The sequence below is a fragment of the Asparagus officinalis genome, chromosome 5, assembly GCF_001876935.1.
Source record: "Asparagus officinalis chromosome 5, Aspof.V1, whole genome shotgun sequence".
NCBI lineage: Eukaryota > Viridiplantae > Streptophyta > Magnoliopsida > Asparagales > Asparagaceae > Asparagus > Asparagus officinalis.
This window is the reverse complement of record NC_033798.1, coordinates 110,268,827-110,271,522: the sequence shown is the minus strand read 5'-3', so window position 1 is coordinate 110,271,522 and position 2,696 is coordinate 110,268,827. Positions and strand designations below refer to the sequence as shown.

Sequence of the window (2,696 nt, the reverse complement as noted above, 5' to 3'; positions counted from 1 at the left end):
CACAATTTATGATAATAAAAAAAAGTTATAAGTCCAAAACATATTGTCAAGATAATACGAGATCTATTTTCAATGATGAAAAAAATCTGATAGAAAAAGCTTACGGTCAATAGTAGGAGCCGGGTAGGATTTTGGCAGTTTATAACTTCATGTTGAGATATCTCGTTGTTTGCGATTAGAAATAGACCCAAAAATATGTAGAACTTTCCGTTGTCCAAAAGTACTGAAAATTATTATGCATATCTAATTTCAAGCTGAATACATTGGAATTTTAGAAGTTAGAACTTAATGAATTGGAATTCTATAAAGAACACTCTACGGAAAGGAGTAATTCATATATCATTGACAAATGGTTAAATAATTTATATATGCCCCTCTTCTTCTTCATCTCGGATCAATGCGAATCCAAACCTCAATATATAGCCTCTTATCCTTCCCAGTATCAGAGTTAACTAAGATATTTTAGGTTAAAAGCAACCCCCTCGCACAATAAACGCACGGTAAATACATGCGGATTCGGGCCAACTCCGAGCATCACGCAGCCCAATTAGTTAGACTGCGGACTTTTGGCAGCGTCTATGGGTGGGCGACGCGCGTGCATCCGCCCTCTTCCCTCTCGGAATTAAAAAAAGAAAAACTATGTGAGGTGGGCGGCTGAGTTCTGGAGGAAAGCGTGGCCTCACGTGACTGGCCCCCGCCGCGATTTCAGTTCCTCCATTCATCAACCCCACCCCTCTCAATTTCTAACTTCACCTTCAGTAATCAGCTCCTCGGTAAACCCGTACTCCTCAGTTGGACCCTCCTTGTTTGTTTTATTACCCATCGCTTTTCTAACGGGATTATTTACACGTTCGTACCAAAGCGTCTGAAGAGAACGAGTGAGAATAGTAAAATATGTCCGTGCTTCGTTCAAATGATGAGATAAAACAGTAAATTTCCTGTTAAAAAACAATAAGCATCATCTCACCGCCAGCCTCTTTTTATGGCGAGGGTATTAAATCCAACGTATTAAATTTCCATGCAGGTCCTTTATGTGTAAATGCAGATGGCGTTGAAAGAAGATCAAAACAAAAGCCCATCAAGATTTTTCGCAGTGGAGGTGCGTTCCACGGATCTCTAGATGAGCCTAAATAAATATAAACGATAACGCCATCGAGGTCTAATGTACGAATACGATTTTTAGCCAAAGCACTTGTTAACTGCACGTGGTAACTGCTAATATTAACAACGACATTATCAAGAGATTTAAATAAAGTAATAACTTGTCATAACTTTGCCAACCAACACAGACAAGACGTTAGTACAGATGATAATATTAACAACTGATTAATATGAATTGTGCTCTGAAAAGGGGGTGAGTAAATCAAATACCCTTTGCCCATGCCAACAATCAAATCCAATAATATGATTCTTCGGTTCAAATTGTTTTTCTACAGCAGGTTGGGGTTTCCCCCTCAAGGACTTAAAAAAAGAGACAACCGGAGATAATTTCGTCGTTAACAGATATAAGACAGAAGTAACCAAATTTAACAAACAAAGCCAAGGAAAGTAGCCCGAAACAACCTTCTCGCCCGTAAACTGCTAGCCCATTGCGTACTTCTGGGTCCAGCTCCTTGCAGTAGTTTCATACTTGCTCCTGTCAGTCTTGTACATATGAGCAATCTCTGGAACCAAAGGATCGTCTGGGTTGGGATCCGTCAACAAAGAACATATTGACAGAAGCACCTGTAAGTATAAAAAAAGAATCTTTGATTGGTGATGCTTGAACTTGAGAAGGTTACAGAACATGGTTATGTAGTTCAATTCCTTTTACAAGTAATGGTTATGTAGTTCAATTCCTTTTACAAGTAAATAAAGCGCAAATACACTTGTTTTACTTCTTTTTTCTTGATTATATAAATTCATCAATTGATCAGCCAAGTCTAGGGAATTCGAAAATAGACAAGTTATCCACCTTACTCACGAATAAACACCTCATACTGCCTAATGAGTGATCTAGTAACACTGACCAGGTTTAAAAGGAAAAGCCCTACGGAGGTAGCAAATGGACAAGGCTTTGGTTTTGATTCAAGTTCTGTTAATATCTTAGATCCCAAAACAATTCCAGTCTTATCCACAAAGATACTATTCCAATAATCTTCAAATGCTAGTCCATTCAATTGAGGAAATGAGTGTGAAGGATATGAACTGTAATGACCTTGGAAATGGTTAATGCTGGGCTCCATTGCTCCTTCAAGATGTCGAGGCAAATGCTTCCATTGCTGTTAATATTTGGGTGGAAGACCTTTGTCCTGAATGCCACCTGCAGATGCAAATTTATTTAGTTACTGATGCAGCAATTATTTCTATTAATTCTGCAATTGACTCCTAGTAAAGCTTCGACTGATAACCAGCATGTAGCATCTAATTTATGTAAGATAGTAATTTATGATTATTGATTAATACGCCCAGAAAAAAGAAATAGTGTGTCCATTTATAGCTGAGCAGATCTAAGTTACAGAGGAATCATTAATTGAATTGTAGAACAGGAATTGGGAGATTGAAAACCTTTCCATGATACTCATCAGTGTTCAACCTAAAGTTTAAAGTGAGGATTGACTCAACTATACATATTTAAGGCTCTGTGATTCCCCCATACACAGCCAAAGCTACTAAAAACATATAATAGTCCTAAATTTGCATCTTCAAGACTGGTA

The 2,696-nt window shown here is 37.9% G+C and overlaps 1 protein-coding gene across 1 annotated transcript in view; it reads right to left on the bottom strand.

The window, feature by feature from the left end:
• The window catches only part of LOC109840664 (ubiquitin-conjugating enzyme E2-17 kDa), a 20,438-nt gene continuing 19,093 nt past the window's right edge, over window positions 1,352-2,696 (bottom strand). Inside the window, exons 4-5 of the mRNA XM_020409395.1 lie at window positions 2,198-2,302; window positions 1,352-1,725 (exon numbers count right to left, since the gene is read on the bottom strand). Of these exons, the coding sequence (XP_020264984.1) occupies window positions 1,582-1,725; window positions 2,198-2,302 (249 nt within the window). The 3' untranslated portion in view covers window positions 1,352-1,581. The remainder of the gene's footprint in view (window positions 1,726-2,197; window positions 2,303-2,696) is intronic.